The sequence below is a fragment of the Rattus rattus genome, chromosome 1 (genome assembly GCF_011064425.1).
Source record: "Rattus rattus isolate New Zealand chromosome 1, Rrattus_CSIRO_v1, whole genome shotgun sequence".
NCBI classification, from domain to species: Eukaryota; Metazoa; Chordata; class Mammalia; order Rodentia; family Muridae; genus Rattus; species Rattus rattus.
The window spans coordinates 206,274,423-206,294,896 of record NC_046154.1 but is presented as its reverse complement, the minus strand read 5'-3'; the positions used below and the strand labels follow the sequence as shown (position 1 = coordinate 206,294,896).

Sequence of the window (20,474 nt, the reverse complement as noted above, 5' to 3'; positions counted from 1 at the left end):
AGGGTCTGATACAGAAATCTGAAGCAAAAGTTCCCCTAAAGAGGGGGAGCAATGGGTGTGTCTTTGTGCCCTACTCTTTACCAGTGGAGGCAGGTAAAGAGAGTATCACATCAACTGTTAATCCCTCCCCCTGGGTGAGAATAACCAGTAGAATTTTTTGAGACAGATTTGAAGCACACTTTATTAAATACTGGCCAGGACTATGACGATGCCTAGGTTGACACCTGTGGTTCCCAAAGAATGACTATGTATTACCTTAGCTGCTTTTAAAAGCAAAATCCAGCAGGTTATAGACTTCCCACCTTGTCCAAATGGGGGCAAGCACCCACCCCGACATAGCACCGCACACACACACACACCCTATGTGGGAGCTGTGCAGCTGGGGCAACCGACCTTGTTTACAGAAGTGAAAACACATGGCTTGTTGTCTATCCTGGACAGCAGACCCCCACACTCCAGGGAGTTCTCTGTTCTTGGGCAAGAGAGGCTTACAGGTTAGAGGCACTTCTGTTCAGCAGATCTCTTAGGCACAGTAATTTAAACTTAAAACATAACTTTAGTCCTCACACAAGGCTGGGTCATTCTGTACCAATGGTATGGGGTTCATCAACCCATCTCTGAAGGGCAGACCCAAGGCGCATAGGTGATGGAGATGGGTAGTGGTGGGTGACAAACCTACGTGCTTCATACTTTCCTTGAGGCCATGGCATGTCCTGTACAGGTTTCTGTTGACCCCCTGGGTAAGTCAGTGATCAAGGACATCATGCCTGGGACAAAGCAATGCTCCTTAAGGGCTGATCCGGCTGCGGGGCAGCAGGCATTCAGTTCTTGGGGGACACAGGTACGTTTGAGGCATCTGGCCCCAGAAGAGAGTAATTCAGAAATGACCTGGAGTAGGCCTACCCTGGATCCAGTCACCTTCTAGGCCCCTCTACTGACTCTTGCCCAGGCGGTGGCTGCCTGGACTCAATAAAATTGTAGGCTGAGAACCATAGGGCCGTATACAATGTTAAGAGTGGTTCCCACTTTCAAACGCCAGCTCTGCTCACCTAGCTGGCCCGTGAGGCCTGAGAATTCAGGCAGCCATGTGCTTTCTCAAGCTCACTCAGTGTCCACAGGAGTCTTCCAAAGTAAAATGGTCTCGTTTCCACCCTTTGAGAGGGTAAGGACTGGCCACACTGAAATGTACCCTAAGGAGGTAGGAGGGAGACAGAACTAGATAAACTGAATCCAGTTCCTCTTCCCCTGCTCATGCCCCATCTCAAAAAGCAAAATACTCTGGGGCAGGTGAAGGATGGGTCCTCAGAGCCTTGAATGGTGGCTTACTATGCACATGTATATACAATTCCTCATCTGAAAACCATAGTTTGTATTCCTTGTGCTCCCTGGGATCAAGATTAATATCTCAGGAAAACCCTGGGGCAGATATGGAGAGGTGGAGCCCTCTTACCTCTCCATTCCCTACCCACACATTAACTATCACAGCAACCCACCAGAGTGGATACAAGAGAATGTCTTAAAATGTTTTAATTAGACCAGTAAAATAAAATTTAAAAGAAATCAGAGGTAGGTCTTGGACAAAATAGTGGTCCTAATTGGGATGTGCCTGGACATTTTCAAGAAGTGATCATGGCCATGTGGTACCTGAGAGGCCTAAACATCCACATTTGAGGACACAAGCAGAGCCGGAAGGAGGGACCGAGGTAATGATGAAGATGACAGTGGGGGCACAGAACTCTGGATAGAAATCTCTTCCTCTTCCCGCTGTGTTCGGATCAGTCATAAATGCCAGAGACATCTCCCCAGAGATCCCCTGGCTTCCAGGCTGACCCTGTCCCTGGCATCCTGGAAGGTCCCCATGTGGCCCACTGGGCTGGTTTTGTCCTTTTTGGAGAAGCCAGGCTCCATTACAGCCAACACTAATGTACTCCAAAGGGAGGCGCTATAGAGAATTCAGAAGAAGAAACAAAATCCAATCCACACGTAAGGCAGGACCTGGGTCAATGAGAAAGCAAACCCAGGGAACCAGGAAGTACGGCCCCTGGGGTTGAAAACCACAGTGATGCCATTTGGAGGAGCGTTTGAATATTGCTGCAAAGATTTGGCATATTCTTGACTGTGCTCTGTCCCAATATTGCCTGTCCATATGTCACACACATCCAACAGATCAACAGGCCCTGCTCGGGATACCGCCTCATGCCTCAGTTCTCTTTCCCGGCAAGGAAGGCACTTCAGCTCTCAGCTGGGCCCCAAACTTTGGCCACCTGCCCAGGCTCATAATGGCTTGTGGGTAAGAAAAGGAAGCTAGCAGATTTTTTATTATTATTTTGTTGTTTTTCTGTTGTGGTTTATTTTTCCCTCCAAGTCTCCCAGATCTTTGAGGAAGTTTGCCAGTAAAGAGGTTGTTCCTTTCACACACAGACAAGATGCAGACAGGAATGTAGGTAGTACCTCAGGAAGCCACTCCCTCCCCCTCCCTACACCCTTTACCCTTTAGAGACTACAGCCATGCTCTATGGCTTGTTGATGTCCAGGGTCACAGTCTCCAGTATGTCTGAGGTCCTGTTCCTTCACTGTTCAGCTCCTTTCTCTTCAGATTTGATGTTCAGCCAACAACCTCATGCAGCTGTCTGGCCAGCAGATCCCAGGGCTAGGTCCCAGCCCATGATGAGGGTCTGCTTGTCTGTGTGTGCTCACCACCACCTGCCTCTCCCTGTATGAATTCCACAGGCCCACTACGGCCAACAGCTACAGCCAGAGGGTTTCCAAGAGAACAGGCACCAAGCTGAGTCAAAAGGAGCCTGACTGCTATTCAGACTTGAAAGACTGTGGGCAGCAAGGGCTGTGGTAGGCAGGGGCACGGCGCCTTCTGTTTCCTCCCGACTGCTGGCCTTCTGAAGCTTATCTGGGTCCCACCTCAGTCCTTCAAATTGTTGTCCTAGTCTGATAGACAAATGTTCTTGGCTAGTTCCTGTCCTGCCCCCGAAGGAAACATAGCTCATTATTCAGCAAAGCCTTCTTGACTTCTTGCACCTCCTCTGCCCATGGGAGGATCCATACACACGTATTTCACAGCACACTCTCCACCTTAACCAACTTACGGGCTCCAATTAACGAACGTCCCAGAGGCTGGCGAGCTTTGAAACAGGGACTTTCTGAACGAAGGCAGTTGCTATTAATAACCACGGCATGGCATAAAAACACATTTACAGCCACCTGTAACGTGAACCATTTCAGAGGCGGACCCAGAAGAACCACAAAGTCAAGGCCAGCCTGCAGGGCAGTAGGACCTTGTCTCAGAAGGGTTTTTTCCTACTTTCTTACTTTTCTAGAAATCTGATGATATAGCTTATCAGTGACATCCTGGGCTCAGTTCCCAATTCCCTTCCCCCACCCTGCCCCCAAACTCACATTTAAGAGAAAAAACCCTCTCTGAATCTAGATTTTTCTCAATAGGCTTAGAATCCTTCTCAGAAACCCACTATTGTCCCTAGAACTGCAGGAAAGACAAAGGAGAAGGTAGGAAGGCTTTGGTAACCGAGAAGCTGAATAACTTCATAGAAAGAGGAAGCGGGGTCTCCAGACAGGAAGTCTGACTTCTTGAGCAAGGGAAGGAGAAAGGAGTGTTGTAAATACAGGCATCTTGAGTTGTACTCCCCATAAACAAGCTTGATTAACCCTAGTTGGATTCTTTTTTACACAGATTCCCAGAAAACACAACTATTAAATGGAGTTTGGGAATCTGTTCCCTGCCATGACGTGACAGGCTGGGCACCTTAAACCTGACTAGTGGAGGTGAGGGAGTGAGAAAGGACAGACACACAGACACATGTTCAGAAAACTGGCCTCTGATGGCTTGTGCGAGCACTGAGGGTCAGCTCCCTCCCCTGCAGCCTCAGCTCCTTCATCTTGAACAGCAAAGGGGAGGGGCTGGCTAGTCCTGTCTGAAGGCAGCTGTCTCAGCTGGAAACCTCCAGAAGGCAGAAGCTGCAGTTGCTAGTATTTACACACTGGTCAGTCATCCACAAACAGCTGAATTTGGGCCAGAGGAAGAAGGCTTTGCCAATTCTGAGCCTGACCCATGTAGAGAAAAGCTTTGCCAGTTCCCATGGGTCTGAGGCCTCCGTTCTTGTCATGGTGGTGCCTGGTCAACAGTACACAGTCACCCAGACTACACTCATGCAAGCTTCCTCCTTTCCTACATTACTTCAGTGTCATCAGCGCTGGCATCGTGAGGGCATGCCATCACGCCTTGCTGTTGTTTTTTATTTGAACACCATATACAAACACTAATATTACACATGATAATAGAACACCCTGCAACATTTCACGCAATTCACGGTAAAACTTACAAGGAGTGTTAGTTCCAGCATCAGGGTAGTAAAAGGAACAGGATGACCAAGAAAAGGCGTAAAGGAGCTAAGAGTCTCCGATGCTCCTGTGCGGTACATTTGAAGAACATTCTCCAAACAGAGAAAAATCTGTTCATGACAGCTCACTCCTATAACCTAGGAATTCCAGAAAGCGGACAGAAGTGGAACACTGTGAACTCAAGGCAAACCTGGGCTACAAAAACGAGGTCCTGGATTACAAGAGAGAGAGATAGAGGCTGGGAGGGAAGAAACACACACACACACTCTCTCTCTCTCTCTCTCTCTCTCTCTCTCTCTCATACACTCATATACACATTCACACACTAAAAGCAAGCACAATCTGACAATCACACACTACTCACACGGGCATGCACACACTCATACATGCACCCACATACTCATCCACACACATTCACACACACACACATATACACACTCACACCTTCATACACAAATCACACTGAAGTAACGTTGGGAGCGATGCCCTTGAAGCCCTCCATTGTTGATGTTATTATTATGGTTAGAATTAAGTATGACTGGGTTCATGGAAAATCCCCAGCCAGCTGCAGAAGACTAATACAAATATGATACGTCAAGATACCCAATGTGTAAAAAAGCAACTTTTGAAGGAGGAAATTAAAAAGCTGAAAAAAGAACTGGAAAATTTTGATCCTTCATTCTTTGAAGAAATTGAAGACCTGAAGTACAATTATAAGGAAGAAGTGAAGAAAAATATTCTCTTAGAAGAGAAGTTAAACAAACTTTCTGAACAATTTGGATTTGAATTGCCTAGCCCACTTGCTGCTTCTGAACAGCAGGAAGATAGAGAAAGTCCTAATGGCGTCCTCATTTATTAATGGCCTCATTTAACTGTAGATTTAAACTACTGATGACATAGAAGTTTCAGCTGGAAATCAGTCTCTGACCTACAGAATTTACCTCTCAAAATATTGTATTTTTTTGCTTAAAAATAAAATCATATTTAGTTTTAACTTGTTAAAAAAAAAAAAGATACCAAATGTGATGACCTATAACCTTTCTGAAAAACCAACATCCTGCTGACTAATAGATATGACAAACCTGTGACCTTTCTGACAACTTGTCAACATCAGCCTACTCCCTGACCACACGAATATTGTGTCCTTGGCCTGTGAAAATATTTCTTACTTCCCCCCTCCCTCTGTTACCCATGTTATGGTACAAATTCAGCCTTGGAGAAAAATAAAATTGATGCCTTAATTAGACTCTTGTTTTGGCATCCTTCTTTGTGACTCTTGTCCCCCATTCTCTTCCAGGTAACCCCCGGACCCGTCGTTTACAAAGTAACCCAATAGCATCTTTGCATATCGTAACCTGTAAGGAGGCTGGTCCAGAGATTGGACCCATTTCAGTCTTCTCTGAGCATCACACTGACTCCACAGGGGAAGGGGCAGCACCCAGGCCCGATCTACAGTCCTAAACATGGGTAGAGGCTCGAGAGCATCATGGTGAGACTGAACAACACGTACGCAGCAGGAAGTGCCCTGTAAAGTGGTCCAAGGCTGCATGACACATCCCTGGAGGAGCCTTCTTTCCTCCTCACCCAGCTTTCTTCATTGGGAGAAGTCACAGTGTACTCAGAGGGACACAGAGGGACTCTGGATGCCACACGAGGCAGGTTCACTCATCCATGCATGAGGACTGCACTGTATACAACCAAGTATCATTCCTCCAATCCTAGACACTCAGCCACTAGAACCCAATAGTCTTTCATTTCCGGTTTCCAGTTAAGACTGAATAGGGGCTGCAGGTGGGCAAGTCTAGAAACAGGCTCGACAGTGGGCCTGTTTCCAACCTTTGCAGTACTGACTCTAGGCTCCACCCCTCCCCTTCCTGGATGAAGAAGAAAGAGTGGGTTGCTTGGGGTGCACTGTTTTTAGGGGAAAGTGCTGCCCCCTGGGCTGAGCTGGACTCCTGATCTACCTCAGCAGATCACAGCAACCCAAAGATAAAAAGAGCTGCAGTGTTGGACACTCACAGGATCAGCCATGGAATGGGACCAGCCCACCCTTCCCAGAACAGGGAAAAGGAGCAGCTGGACACTGCCATTTGGCTCCTGTGAGAATCTCAGGAGGGAACCTCCATTAATGAGGAAGGTGTCCCTGAGGCTTTCTCTTCAGCCCTGAGGCTCCTGAGACAGAGTCACGTCCACTTTCCTATTCTGACTTTATCTGGAAATTCTAGGGACTCCTTAATCCTACAGAGTTCTTGAAGCCCTAACACCAACAAGAGTGCACATTGTGGTCAGAAGAGTAAGAGAGACTCGGTTTGTGTGAGGAATGGCTTTGACAGTAAGGATCTAAGGAATTCACAGTTGAAGGGACATGGGTTCACTGCAGAAAAATATACCCTCAACCTCCCTTTGTTTAGAAAGTCCATGGGGCAGCCTTAAAACCAGTAAACTTTGAAAAACTCCAAGAGGTCATCCAGGACAAACAGGAAAACCCTCCTCAGTTTTTAGATCACCTTACAAAGACCTTATTACAAAACACTAATATAGACCTGAAAACCCAGAAGGTAAGCAATTTCTGCAGATCAACTTGTTTTTCCAGAGCTACCCCGACATAAAAGCTAAACTTAGGCAGTTGGAAAAGGGGCCTCTAACTCCATAGGCAGAAATTTTGGTGCTGGCCTTCAAGGTATACCATGAGAGAGATGAGAAGGTTCGTAGACAAAAAATACCATATGCTGGCAAAGGCTGTCTGACCAGCCCCAGCCACTGCCCCTGGACTCCTGGTCTTTTAAGGCTCAGAAACCACCAGGCTCCTGCTACAGATGTGGTCAAGAAGGTCACTGGGTGAGGGCTTGCCCTAATCCCCGCCAGACAAAGAGGCCATGTCCTAGGGACCATCAAGAGGGACATTGGGCTGTTGATTGTCCTCACGTCACACAGGACAGAGGGACATCACTCCCAGGTAACCCCCCCAGCTGATCTCGTAGGCTTGGCAATGGACGACTGAAGAGGCCCAAGATCTCCTGACCCGATCACGGCCATCACCAGCGGGGAGCCCTGGGTAGCCATCACAGTATGTGGGTGGCCCATCTCCCTCCTCTTGGACACTGGGGCCACTTACTCAGTCCTGATGGAGTTTGGGGGACTCACTTCCCCCTCTCATTTTCCTATTGTTGGGGTAGGAGGACAACCTTACTTTCCTCACCAGGCCCCACCACTTAGCTGCATTTTCATGGGTGCACCTCTCACATATTCCTTTTTGGCAGTGCCAACATGCCCTGTCCCCTTATTGGGAAGGGATCTTCTAGCTAAGTTGGGAGCCTCTATTTCCTTTGCTCCTCCCATTCACCTAAACCCAAGCTCACCAGCAGCCCCTCTGCTCCTTCTTCTAGCCAGCCAACCTACTCACACTAACATGTTGCTTCCTTTCCCAGCCTCTCACGTAGACCTCTGGGTCTGGGATGTCCAGAACCCCCCTGTTGCTAAACATCAGTCTCCTGTTGTTGTCCACTTACTGGATTCTACCAGGTACATAGCCCAAGCTCAATACCCTCCCTCTCCAGAGCTTCAGGGGACTTAAGCCCTCTGACCTTCCTTCGCCCTACCTCTTCCCCCTTTAACACCCTTATACTAGCAGTTAAGAAGCCTAATGGAACCTATTGCCTGGTTCAAGACCTCAGGCGCATCAATTCTGCAGTGGTTCCTATCCATCCTGTCATGGTCAACCCTTACACACTTCTTTCCACTATGTCCTCGGGAACTTCCCATTTCTCAGTCCTAGATCTCAAGGATGCATTTTCCTCTATCCCTCTAGATGCCCAGTCACAGAACATATTTGCCTTTCCCTGGACAGACCCTGACACCCCCTTCTCTGCCCAACTTACCTGGACTGTTCTACCTCAGGATTTCAAGACAGCCCATCCTGGATTCTGATTCTTACGGTCTCTCCCTAAATCTAAGATTGTGCATTATGTAGATGATATTTTTCTCTGTAGCCCTTCTCTAAAAATTAGCCAAGCTGACACCTCTGCTCTTCTAAATTTCCTTTCCAGTTGAGGCTACAGGGTCTCACCTTTTAAAGTCCAACTGTCCACTCCTCAGGTCACCTATTGGGAATAACAATTACCCCAACCCACAAGGCTATTACCTTAGATAGAAAGAACTTAATTCAGTCCCTAACTGCTCCTTCTACAAAGGAAGAGATTGTATCATTCCTAAGAAGAGCTAGTGTTTTATGTCCCTGGGCTCCTTCCTTTTCCCTCCTTTCTCTCTCCTCACATGAAGCAGCATTAGGCCCCACTCACGAACCTCTTCTCAAACTTGTTACCAAGGCTCCAACAGGCTCTCCTTAAGGCCCCAGCTTTACATCTCCCTGACCTGACTGATCCTTTTTCCCTCTATGTAACTGAAAAAGAAGGATTTGCCCTTGGAGTCCTAGGTCTCCTCTTTTGCACCTATAGCACACCTACCTATCAAAAAAAAATAGAACTATTCGGGGATGGGCACCCTGTATTTGTACCTTAGCAGCTGCTGAACTCCTTATTCTAAAGTCGTAAAAACTAATGTTTGGGTTGCCTATAACGGTCTTCTCTTCTCATAACATGTCGCAGCTCCTAACGTACAAAGGCTTACAGAGTCTACCTCCCTCCAAGGTTCTTTCTCTTCAGGTAGCACTAATAGAAGACTTCACACTCACCTTCCAACTATGCCTGCCTCTTAATATTTCCAATCTTCTTCCTCAACCAAATACTAGCCACTCCCTATATCACCCCTGCACTGAAACCTCGTCCTACACACACACACACACACACACACACACACACACACACACACACACAGGAGGGCACATTGCCTCAGGCCATCTAAACCTGGTATACAGATGGTAGCTCCTTTATACATGACAGGGCCAGAAAAGCTGGCTATGCTATAGTGTCAGACACAGGGGTGGTTGAGGCACAGGCCCTCCCTGCCCATACCACCAATCAACAGGCTGAACTATCAGCCCTTACCCGTGCCTTTCAACTGGCACAGGGATAATCCCTCAACATCTACACAGACTCCAGATATGCTTTCCATAGCCTACTGTCCCACACTGCTATGTGGAAGGAGGGTGGTGTACTTAAGACTTAAGGAGGATCAGTAACTAATACAAACCAAATTATGGCCATGCTAAAGGGCTCCCTTCTCCCCACAGCTATTGGGATTGTCCACTGCAGATCCTTCCAGACAGATGACTCCATTGTCTCCAAGGGAAACAACCAAACCAACCAGGCAGCTAGAGCTGCTACCCTTAGGAGCTTAGACTTGGCTCACCCTCCCCAGGACATAATTACACTGCAACCCACAGCCCCACTCACTCCCTGACACTCATCAAATTCTGTCCAACCTTCACCAGATCTTTCATCCTAAGGCTGGGTGTTGTCTTATTTTGTTAAGACCCACCTACAGCCTAGTCCTGAGGACTTAAGTCTCTTAAAGTTTATCACTGCCTCTTGCAAAATCTGTCAGATGTCAGACTCCAACTCCAGGTATCGCAACACCCCTTTTCCTACCATCAGGTTAGAGGTTCTCTTCCTGGAACTGACTGGCAACTTGACTTTACCCACATGCCCACTGTCAAATGTGCCAAGTACTTCCTGGTCTTTGTAGACACCTTCTCAGGGTGGGTGGAGTCATTTCCCACAACTAACAAAAGGGCTCAGACAGTCTCTGATCTCCTCCTCCTCCAAGAGATCATCCTCTGACTTGGCGTCCCAACCTCCCTCCAGTCAGACAATGGTGCTGAATTTACCTCCCAAATCTCTCAAATTCTAAAGCCCTAGACATCCCCTGGCATTTTCACATTCCCTTCAGGTATGTTAGAAAGAACCAAGCACTTCCTAAAAACCACTCTTGTCAAGCTGTCACAGGAGCTTTACCTCGATTTGGTAAAGCTACTACTGCTGGCTCTTTTCAGGCTACGAGCTCTCCCCAAGCAACCTCTTCTCATTTCACCCTTTGAACTCATGTATGGATGCCTGGTCCTAACTCCTGGTGTTTCACCAAAATGCTCTCCCCTCCCAGACCATCTACTCACCCCATTACTTTGCCATCTCTGTTCTCTCCTATGGAACTTTGCTGACCCCCATCTACCTCAGCCACACACTGTCCCTGTCCTATCAACATTGGAGACCAGATGATCAGCCCTCACCCCTCTCTCCTAAATGGCAGGGCCCCTTTTAAGGTAATTCTCAGGACAATGTATAGCTGCTAAACTTGAGGGACTTTCTCATTGGATCCACCTGTTTCACCTCAAACCTTTCATCCCTCCACCTAAAATGTCTCCATACAGGCCAACCCAAACAGGACCGTGCTCTGTTAAGCTCCAGAAGATGCCAAGACCACCTACCTTGTCCCCAATCCCAGAAAATGAGACTCCACTCTGGCAGCTGAGCTCGACCCCACTGGATTAGACATGGGCTTCTCATCCTCCCCCTGCTGTTTGTTTCCATCCAGGGTAGCCCATACATCTGGAGATTTGAGGTTCAAGAAACCCCCACAGATAACAATCTTTCCAAATAGGGTCAGGAAACTGCTCCATAGCCGGATGCCAGGAGCCGGTCCAAATTGCTGTCATCCCTGTATCTCTTATCCCATCTAAATATTCTGATTTCTTTGCTTGCTTTCTCTTTGACCAGACTAAAGATGATTGTAAAAGATGACCAGACGAATATGGGGCCTGCTCCTATTGGTCTTTTCAGATACATATGCTAGGATCACGGACCAATCATTTCTTCTATCAACAACGCAAGACACTCTTTTTCTACATAAAGGACCCATGGAATCCCAGGTGGGAGACAGGAGTTGTTGGTAAGCTCTACCATAAAAATCAGGCAGGTCCCCAATAAATACTACCTGCATGCAGAGAAAATATGTCTCAATTGCCCAACCTCTAGATATTGGAAAAGTGGGGGAAGTAATCAAACTCTCCTCTGTGGTCCTTACCTCCTTGACATTACCCCTCATAAATGGCACTATCTTGTCATTTTACCCTTTGCTTCAGACCTTGACCTTGGCATACCTAAATGTCATCTGACCTGGTTGATTTAAAGATTGCTGGCTATGTGCACTCCTGGAACTCGCTTGCAATTACCACTTACAGCCTCTCCAGTGATCCTGCCAAGTAACCTTACCTCACCTTTTGTCAGCTTCCCTGACTCTGATGTCGCCATGACTCCATACCTTTCCTCTATCCCTCTTTTTGACATAGCAAACTGTTTTAAGACCTCCGGAACACGTTCTGTAGGAATGCTGAGCTCCTAGACTGCAATAAAACCACAAGCCTTGATACCTCATCTCTGCCACAATACCCTGCAGTCCAAACCATGGCAATCCTTCCTGGCACTCAGGTATATCATTGCCTACCCGCCAGGTGGTCAAGAGTTTGCACATTGGTGCTCCTTCTCCCTGAACTCAGAGTAATCCAGGGAACCGAGCCCCTGCCAATCCCAGTTGCAGATATGACAGCTGCCCAGCATAAGTTCAGTTCGTGCCACTCTTGGTCTCTGTGGGAATAGCCATAGGTGCTCGCACTGGGATTGCAAGGATAACGACTTCTGTGACCCAATATAATGAGTTCACTTATGAGATCAACAAAGGTTTTCAAAATATGTCTGAAACATGCTCACCATCCAGAAACAGATTGATTCTTTAGCAGCAAAGGTGCTTCAGAACCGACAGGGTCTGGATGTGGTCTTTGCCTGTTCCTCCAAGAAGAATGCTGTTTCTACATCAACCAATCCCGGACAGTGAGAAATAGAATCCAGGAGCTTCAATCAGACATGCAGAATTTCAAGGAACGTGAGGCCTCCAATTCCCAGAGCTTTGAAAACCCTACATGGAAGTGGATGCTCCCTTTCATAACTCCTTTCCTAGTCATCTTCCTGGTGTTACTATTCGCTCCCTGCCTCATTAATCTCATTTCTATATTCCTTCAACAACAAATACAAAATATTTCTAACCAAACTATTAATCAGTTACTGTTACAGGATTACCAACCGCTGTCCACGGAGGAGCCTGATGCGAATGTTTACCAAGTGGACCCCGATGGTGAAAGTCAGCTACAGCCTGAGAGTGATGATGTCCCCAGACAGCAGGAAGCAGTTTAAGACACACAATGCCCCTATTCCCCTTTCACCGTCGGCTTCCCCGTCCCCTTTTTTCTTCTCTTTATTGTAAGAAAAAGGGAGGTATGTTGGTATCTGGCTTTACAATCAGGAACTGGATTTACGGTTGGAGATTATCTCCAAATCCAACAATGACGGTGACGTCACCCATAGGTGACAGGGACAGGCATATCTGTTGCCATGGCCATTGCCACCCAGAGTCCCAGGGTCCACCTGGCCCCCGTCCCACCTCTACCTGCGAGTGATTATGCCACAGCCTAAATAAAAGGCAGAGCCTTCCTGACCTTCACTCCCTTTCTCTCTTTTCTTTTCCCTTTCATCTCCATCGCCCCCTTGCCCCTTTCCCACAATAGACCTGGAAATGTACTGGTGTGGTGTGGTCTGTCTGGATTCAAGCTGTGATTCTAACACAACAAAACAGGATGCAGGAGTTACTTTTCTACTGGCGTTATAAAACTCCACGAACAAGAAAACTCACTCTGAGAAGCATTTAATTGGGCTTAGGTTCAGTGGGTTAGAGTCTATGATGCTGAGTGCAGGCATGGAGGCAGTCAGCTGCTGCAGCAGGAGAGCTCACGGCTGAAGGAAGCAAGAGACAGAGCTGACTTGAGTAGTGGGGGTCTTCAGTTACCTCGGAGCCCATTCCCAGTGTCACACCTCCTCCAACAAAGCCACACCTCCCAATCCTTCCCAAAGGGCCTCAGACCCAGGACCAAGCTTTCAAACATCTGATGGCCAATTCTCATTCAAACGAACGCAGAGCAGGAGGATCAGGAGAAGGAACTGGAACAAGGAAACAGGGCATGAGAGAGAGAAGAGAGAGCTGCCATGCAAGGGGCCAAGAGAACACGTCCCAGAAGGCTGCTCAACTGGGTCTAGAGCAGCCAATGGAACATAGAAATTGGTAAGTAGTAACTCGTAATTAGATTCTAGTAGCATGGAGGGCAGGCAGCTGCCCGGCTACTGTGCTGCATATTGAACATACAAAAAAGGCTGTGTGTGCCTTTCATTCGGAAACATAAACCATCAAGGTGGGAAGCAACCCTGCACTTGGGTTTATTAAATATTATTACTACACTCCACCTTTTTCTTCCATTAATTAATTAAAATTAATTAATGTACATCCCAATCACTGCCCCACTTCTAATGCATCCCTCACACAGTCCCTCTCTCCATCCTCCCATTCCCTCCTCCTCTGAGAAGGTGAGGCCCCCCTTGGGTATCTCCCCACCCTGGCATATCAAGTCTTTTCAGGACATGAAAGCAACAAGACTACTTTGATCCATGCAAGCTGGGTTAGAAAGTAGTGAGCAATCTATGTGCAGGGGGCCTACATCCAGCCCATGGATGCTCTTTGGTTGGTGTTTCAGTCTCTTACAGCCCCCAAGGGACCAGGTTAATTGACTCTGTTGGTTGTCCTATAGAGTTTCTAACCCCTCTGGGGCCATCGATCCTTCCCCCAACTCTTTCATAAGAGTCCCCAAGCTCTGTCCAATGTTTGGCTGTGGGTGTCTGCATCTGCCTCAGTCAGCTTCAACCTACATTTTACACGGCCCAGGATCACCTACACAGGGGTGATCACATAGGGGGTTGGTCCTTCCTCTATCCATTAGCAATCAAGAAAATGGCCCCACGGATGACTTGCCTACCCTACAGACAATCCAATGAAAGCATTTCCTCAGGTGAGGTTCTTCCCAATTGATCTTTACTTGTGTTGGTTAACAAGAACAAACAACAGTAACACCTAACAGGGAGAGCCTCTTGTGGGGAAAGTCATTTCCTCTCCACATCAACTCCATGAGTCATCATGTATCTGGGGTCCCAGCCCCATCACCTTGTGTTCCTTTGAGGGCAGCCTTCCATGTTTCAGGCCAGCCCTGCTACCTTCCCAGAAGCTGCTGTATTAGGAGGGCACCAGCTCTCCGTGTTCTCTCCTGTAAGTTGTCCTGAGTACAAGTACAGGTCATCAGTAGTTTCTCATTATGTTCACAGCGTCCTGATTTGTGAGCCTGGGACTGGACCATGGACCTTTGAAATGAAACACACATGTATTCCTACATGAGTTCAGGAAGCAAAGATCATAAGGGAATGGACCTGTGTTATTGAACAGTCAGTGGTGTTTTCCTTGGCAGTGAGATAGATAGCCAAAGGGCATTATATATCTTCTGATCAAAAGCAGGTCAAAGACCAGGGAAGTAAGGCATTAATAATTATTAGGATTGCACAGGAATGCACATCAGAAGGCTGGAGTCCCTGACGCTTACACCATCCTGCGTGAGCAGATGCCCGTCTCATTTTGACTCAGAGTCTGTCCCTCTGCTTGTCTTCTACAAGCCATGTGGCTCTACCTGCTGGCACTGGTGGGCCTGTGGAACCTCCTGCGCTTGTTGAGGGAGAGGAAGGTGGTGAGCCATCTCCAAGACAAGTATGTCTTCATCACGGGCTGTGACTCGGGCTTTGGAAACCTGCTGGCCAGACAGCTGGACAGGAGAGGCATGAGGGTGCTGGCTGCATGTCTGACTGAGAAGGGAGCCGAGCAGCTGAGGAGCAAGACATCGGACAGGCTGGAGACAGTGATCCTTGATGTCACCAAGACAGAGAGTATTGTGGCAGCCACTCAGTGGGTGAAGGAGCGAGTTGGGAACAGAGGTACCATTGAGATTCCTGTCTGCGTTGTTGGTTTGTCTCCCTGTTTGAAGGGCGTTTCCCCATCGTACTCCCTGCCCGGATCCCTAATGGGGTCTGGGAGGCCTGAAGTAGTAACCCAGCACATCACCCCTACCTCCTGTCTCCCAAGAGCTCTGGTCTCGGTAGGAAGGTGCCCTGATGAGGACTCACCCTCTCACATCCCTGTCTGCGCCCTGTTATCTTTTCTATGCAGAAAATCTAGATTGCTGGATGCTGAGTGCCAGGTTAGGGCAGGGTACCTTCTGAAGCAGAGGATGGGACTCAGCTGTGGACTGTGTGTGCAGGATACCTGGAGCCAGCCTGGGGTGGTTCTCCTGAGTCAACAGCATACCTGCTCTTACCAGTCAGCTGCGTCCTCTGTGAAGGGAGACATGATTGTTCTGGGTACACAGCAGGTCAGACCAGCTTAAAGACTGACTTGGGAGACTAAATTCTAGGAAGGGGGTTGCTCTTCTCTGAATAGTCTAGTAGTGGGGGAAGAAAGCGTGGTTTAAAGAAATCTAAGAATAAATTGAAAACATGGTCATTGTTCCAAACACTGGGGAACGTTAAGTTAAAACAAAAGTACCCTAAGTTCTCACTAACCTGACATAAAGCCTATAAACATTTTGATTCTATACAGAGTTAAAATATGTGAATTCTCATTTGAAAAAAATGATCAATTTTACTACTTCAAGAACATTTCTTTAAATAATGATATTCAGCGATTTAGGAACAGCCCTTAACAAACCTTTTAGAATTTAAATGAATCTTGGGACTGCGTCTAGGTAGGTATCCTCGGCACATTCTTCCTTCTTTTCTTTCATTATTATTACTTTTGGTAAAAGTGTCTCCCCCGTCAACCTGGCCTTGGATTTTGCAAGTATCTCAGGAAAGTTGTTCAATATATTTTTAAAACTTTTATTTTAATTTTTGGTAATTTCATACACAAATACAGTGCATCTGTGTTACACCCACCAGTCCCTGCCTTCTCCCCAACCCCGCCTTCTCCCCAGCCTCGCCTTCTCCCCAGCCCCGCCTTTCCTCAGCCTGCCTTCTCCCCAACCCGGTCTTCTCCTCAGCCCCGCCTTCTCCTCAGCCCCGCCTCCTCCCCAACCCCGCCTTCTCCTCAGCCCCGCCTTCTCCCTAGCCCTGCCTTCTCTTCAGCCCCGCCTCCTCCCCAGCCCCGCCTTCTTCCTAGCCCTGCCTTCTCTTCAGTCCGCCTTCTCCCCAACCTCGCCCCTCCCCAGCCCCCTGCCTTCTCCCTAGCCCCGCCTTCTCTTCAACCCCACCTTCTCCCCAACCCCGCCTTCTCCTGTCTAATTCCTCTATCACCTTTCTCTCACACCCTTCTCCCAACTTCTCATCTTCTTTTTAAAACATAATGCATCATGTTTAAACCACTCAGTGTTGATGCCGAGCCTGCCAAGGCCAACTTTCTTCAAAGCACAAATGCAGCATGGCTTTCTAAAATCTTCTCCAACCAGGACCTTTGGTTCTTTTGTCTTAAATTCCACTAGAATATTACCTTTTGCCTTTCACCTTTTATCCTCCCTCCCCGTTTTCCTTTGTCTTTTCCTCTGCTCCCTCATCTGCAAGGATATTATTAATCTGAAAGATGTGGACCTACTTTCCATGTGTCCAGTTTACAGAGGCATAACACAACTTGGACCTACATTCTTGCTATTAGCAAATGTGAGGTGGGTGATTGTAGGTTCTCGGGTAGTGAGCCACCCTGTTAAAAATCAAAAGAAGAGGAAGGTATCTGTGCTCTGTGAGCCATTTCTTCCGGGCTGGGAAGCACCAACCCTGTTGACAATATGTTGTTGTTTGTCGTCTACTCTCCATCAAATGCATGTCTGAATGATCTCCCTAGCCTGGTGGAATGTGACTTTTAGTCAAAACCAGACCCATGATTCTTTCTTCTTCCCACTGTTTCTAGGACTCTGGGGCCTGGTCAACAATGCTGGCATCTCTGTCCCCCTGGGTCCCAATGAGTGGATGAGAAAAAAGGACTTTGCAAGTGTGCTGGATGTGAACCTGTTGGGCGTGATCGAGGTGACTCTGAACATGCTGCCCTTAGTAAGGAAGGCGAGGGGCCGTGTGGTCAACACCGCCAGCACCATGGGCCGAATGTCTCTCATTGGTGGTGGTTACTGCATCTCCAAGTATGGTGTAGAGGCCTTCTCAGACTCCCTCAGGTACTAGATGGTTATGAGGTCCCATGGGAACCCTTCAGTGAGGTATTTTATTTTAATTGCAACCTTTGAGAACCCCACACAAACAAGGTTTCTGGTTTTTTTTTTTTTTTCTTTCTGGTTTGGAAGACTCTCTTACCGTCTCCTCTCTGGAGTAAAGTGGTCACTTGCTGGGAAAACACTTTCCATGCTTTTGTCAGGTGACTGAGGCCTGAGTTCACTTAAACTCTTCTTGCTCTGGAGGCCTGCCCTGGCCTTGGCCATGAGGACAGTTCCTCACCTTCTTTGACGTTCACGTTGGGAATGCCCTGGGGGTGTGAGTACCACACTCATCCTACCACCGGGTTCTTTATCGATCTCTTGTTTAAAGTTCACAATTCCCACATTCTGGCATGACAAAGAGATTTTTGACCCTAATAAACAAGCAAAAAAAAAAAAAAAAACCAACAAAAAAAAAAAAAAAAAAAAAAAAAAAACCAAGAAAAAGGTTGGGGAATTTAGCCCAGGGGGAGAGCGCTTGCCTAGGAAGCGCAAGGCCCTGGGTTCGGTCCCCAGCCCCGGAAAAAAAAAAAAAAAAATTCTAACAACTGAGAGAGCAAAAGAGGAGAGAAAAGAGAGAGTGTGGCCAAGACTAAGAGATAATTAGTAGTAGTGACCATGTTGTTTGTCAGATTTCTGGGGGGCTTTGCAGCAGGGGTCTGAGGTAAGGGTTAAACATGAGAATAGGGCATCCTGGGTAAGAAAACATTAACAGCCTGGGCCCAGTGTGACTATTTGGAGAGTGCCTTTAGTGCTGGGTTGTGACTTCCTGGAGCAAAGAACAGGTCAGCCCTGGCAGTTGTTGGGCTGGGCAGATTGTCACAGGGTGACTTTTGGAGAGTCTGAGGGTTCTAGACAAGTTTATAAACAATACTGGTGACAGGTCACTCTGTAGCCTTTACTTTATAGCTTATACATCATTATACAGTACACAGTATATCTCTGCATTATACCATGGTATCAAACTGAGTAAAATGGTCTCTAAATGTGGGGTACCATAACAGCTTACACAGAGTAGCCCCTGAAGATATCAGGAGGAGCCAAAAAGGAACTGGCCTAAGATTTCCTTAGACAGTAGTGGGTGAGGTTAGGGTCCAGGAGTGAGAGGGAACTGAATTAGGCAAGTCTAGTAAGCCGGTATGCACACTATACGGGTGACCTACCTGTGTTACAGAACAGCATATCTAGATTCAGACCCATGAGCCCCGTCTGCATGACATTGGAGTGGCATTCAAAAGCATAGAAACGACACCGTTGCCACGGGTGACATCCCCATCTGCTACACATCCCAGACCGAAAACTTCTGAACTTCTCTGCAGTGGCCCGTTGTATTGTCAATTGTATTGTTTCCCTCGAAAGACCTTCGATGTCTTTGACCTTTGACCACTGTCTTACAGGAGGGAGCTCACCTACTTTGGGGTGAAGGTGGCTATAATAGAGCCTGGTGGGTTCAAGACCAATATCACTAATATGGAGAGGCTATCAGACAACCTGAAGAAGCTGTGGGACCAGACCACTGAGGAGGTCAAGGAGATCTACGGCGAGAAGTTTCAGGACTCCTGTGAGTGATCTTTAGGAACCAAAAGAAAGCCTCATCCTATACCCTGAGTCTCCTCCACAAGTTCAAAGTATGCTCCGGGCTATTTTTCTTCCTTGGTCCCCTTTCCTTGGGAGCCAATGGGATTCTGGTCACATAAGGAGGTTCTGGCTTCTAGAGCTCTGTTTTATCAGAACACATCATTATCTTAACAATGAAGCCAGAGAGGGAGGTATCAGACGACCACTTTCCGTGAGCTCAGGAGAGAACGTCCAGCTATTCTGCCAGAGAGTTCTCTGAGTATGCATGGCTCTTCCTTGAAGCTGTTGGTTTGGGTTGTGGTCCTTTCTGAGGAACTGGGACAGGCTAGACTTGGTCACGGCTTCTGAGTATGGGAGAGACATGGATTCTAAAGAAGCCCACATAACAACAGTGGTGGGATGCGGAGGCTACTGTAATAATTTCTCATCCTACACAGATATGAAAGCAATGGAGTCACTGGTGAACACGTGCTCAGGGGACCTGTCTCTGGTGACCGACTGTATGGAGCACGCCCTGACTTCCTGTCACCCTCGCACCCGCTACTCACCTGGTTGGGATGCCAAGTTCTTCTACCTCCCCATGAGCTACCTGCCCACCTTTCTTTCGGATGCCGTAATCTACTGGGGCTCTGTAAAGCCTGCCCGAGCCCTGTGAATCTGCACATGTGTGCAGACTTGGGGAAGTAAGGTGGGTGTGGGGAGATAACAATGTGGGGTCCATTGTTCACCATACTCATTAAAATAATTCTGCTTCCGTACTACTCAAAACCAGTAAAGTTCAGAGGAAAGAGCCAAAGGATTCTGCCAAGGAGTAAGTAATACATAGGGGCTGTCAACATCCTGTGAAGTTAGGCAGCTTCTCCAGGCTTCATTGTGGCCTATGGTGAGAATCCACAGAACGGCCGAGGATGTAAACACCTGGGATGTGCTTTGGCCCCCTTCCTCCTTAGGAGATGGGTGGGCCTGGTTACACCCATGCCGCCATGTAAGACTGAAAGAATCCACTTCACCATCACCTTTCTCCGTGGTGTCAGGTGGGAGGGCCACCACCAGCACTCCGTACCCTAATCTGCATTCACAGGCTGTGGTTAGGAGGTGGTTTTACTAGTGGGATAGAATCTGGGAAAGATAGAAAACAACAACAACAATTTTATTTTGTCTTAAAACCATGGCTTTCTTTGGATTCCTTTCCTTTCACAATTGAAAAGATTACTTGTGTCCTGTACTTTGAACTAGTTGAGTTCTGAGCACTGAGAGACGGAGTTAGGGGAGAGGTGACTGTTCTGGGGGGGGCTAGCACAAGTGAGCTGGACTCTTACCACTGCACCGGCTAAGCTCTCCCCACCACGAAGGACAATGGCTGTAGTTTCCCTCCCAGGATTTTGAAGTATCCTGGCTCACAGGATAAAGCAGAATGAGCATCCAGAAGGTGCCTGGGAGATACTGGCAGGACCAAGGCTCT

General features: G+C 47.7%; 1 protein-coding gene across 1 annotated transcript; it reads left to right on the top strand.

Moving 5' to 3' along the window:
• Positions 1–14,719: 14,719 nt before the first annotated feature.
• LOC116910304 (retinol dehydrogenase 7) lies at positions 14,720–19,780 on the top strand. The gene is made up of 4 exons (XM_032914173.1): positions 14,720–15,179; positions 17,140–17,398; positions 18,832–18,995; positions 19,450–19,780. The coding sequence occupies exons 1-4, from the start codon at positions 14,867–14,869 to the stop codon at positions 19,665–19,667; spliced, it is 954 nt and encodes a 317-aa protein (XP_032770064.1). The 5' UTR covers positions 14,720–14,866; the 3' UTR covers positions 19,668–19,780.
• The last annotated feature ends 694 nt before the right edge of the window (positions 19,781–20,474 follow it).

Bases quoted from the DNA above. Each gene is read 5' to 3' on its own strand.
- LOC116910304 (XM_032914173.1), top strand. From the start codon at position 14,867: ATGTGGCTCTACCTGCTGGCACTGGTGGGCCTGTGGAACCTCCTGCGC. The intron at 15,180-17,139 runs GTACCATTGAGA...CACTGTTTCTAG, and splicing joins GGAGCGAGTTGGGAACAGAG to GACTCTGGGGCCTGGTCAAC. The intron at 18,996-19,449 runs GTGAGTGATCTT...CATCCTACACAG, and splicing joins CGAGAAGTTTCAGGACTCCT to ATATGAAAGCAATGGAGTCA.